At 30.2% G+C, this 1195-nt stretch overlaps 1 protein-coding gene across 1 annotated transcript; it reads left to right on the top strand.

Annotated features, from left to right (window-relative positions):
* Nucleotides 1-536: 536 nt before the first annotated feature.
* Nucleotides 537-932, top strand: LOTGIDRAFT_176561 (hypothetical protein; the record flags this gene model as incomplete). Its single annotated transcript, XM_009054357.1, has 1 exon — nucleotides 537-932. The coding sequence occupies one exon, from the start codon at nucleotides 537-539 to the stop codon at nucleotides 930-932; it is 396 nt and encodes a 131-aa protein (XP_009052605.1).
* Between the last annotated feature and the right edge of the window lie 263 nt (nucleotides 933-1195).

Here is a 1195-nt window from a genome sequence, read left to right as displayed (position 1 = left end):
CCAGATGATCATGGATATATATTCGTTAATACTAGAAAACCTGCGGGTGAAAGAGTTATGACAGATATACTGTTAATTTCATTTCTTTAAAATGGGTGATTGGAATAATCTTATAAAAAGAAACAGACAGTATATCAAAGCTAAGAATAAAATAAAGACCCAAGTTGAAAATAGCAGATTACAACAACTTGGATTAACTGAAAATCTACAAACTCTATTTCAACCAATATTAAAAAGTCAAGAAGATATCAAAAAGAGACCCGCGCCTCCCATAGAAGCTTTATCCCATAAAGATCCCCAAAACCGATTGAATATGGTGGTTTTATAATTAGGACATTAGATTATATAAAACATTATTTTTCAAATCCAAACCCAGATTTACCAAAGAGTATTACACCAATTGTTGATAATGAAGGGTTATTGTTTAATGGATTTAGAATACGATTTAGTGGAAATTCACCAATATTCAAAATCGATACAAACGACTTTATATTTACATTAACAGAAGGAATTAATAGATTTAATGAATGGTGGGGATGTTGATATTGCCGATTACGAGGATAGTAGAATACTCAGAATTTCTATATATGATACGAAAGACGGGTCCCGAAACAAGAAGATTAAAAAAAGTTGATCTATATATAAAAGCTATTAATCAAGATGATGAATATGCTGAAGACTATTCAATCATACAAGAAATAAACGAAGTAGATGATACTTCAATCACACAACAAATAGACGAATTGAAAGAGGAGATAGCTAGAGAAAAAAGTGGACAAGGTATAACGTTTTTATCCGATAATAATGAAGAATTGCTTAATAGATTAGAAATAATATTAGCAGCCATGAAAGAAGGTCATCGTTCAGACAGACAATATAATGAAGTAAATTGTATATTAAATAGACTCCCCGAGAAAGGTATCATAGATTAAAAAATGATTAGAAAAAAGTAATTGATAAAACATCCGAAAAAGAATTTGTAAAACTCTTCAATAAACAAAAATTCAGACCTGGAACTGCTATTTTAAAAGTTTGGTTTGAATATCCCCAAAAAATGTTCTTTCAACCCATACCAGCTAAAGATAAAATAACTTTTACGAATAGAATAGGTCAGAAGGAAACTGGCACTAAAATCAGGTTCAGAAATGGTTTCTGTCACGACGTTTTAACATCAGTTGATATTCAAGAAATAGTG

This window comes from Lottia gigantea, assembly GCF_000327385.1.
Source record: "Lottia gigantea unplaced genomic scaffold LOTGIsca_2135, whole genome shotgun sequence".
NCBI lineage: Eukaryota > Metazoa > Mollusca > Gastropoda > Lottiidae > Lottia > Lottia gigantea.
Note: the sequence above shows the minus strand (reverse complement) of the source record. Positions and strands in the feature narration are given on the sequence as shown.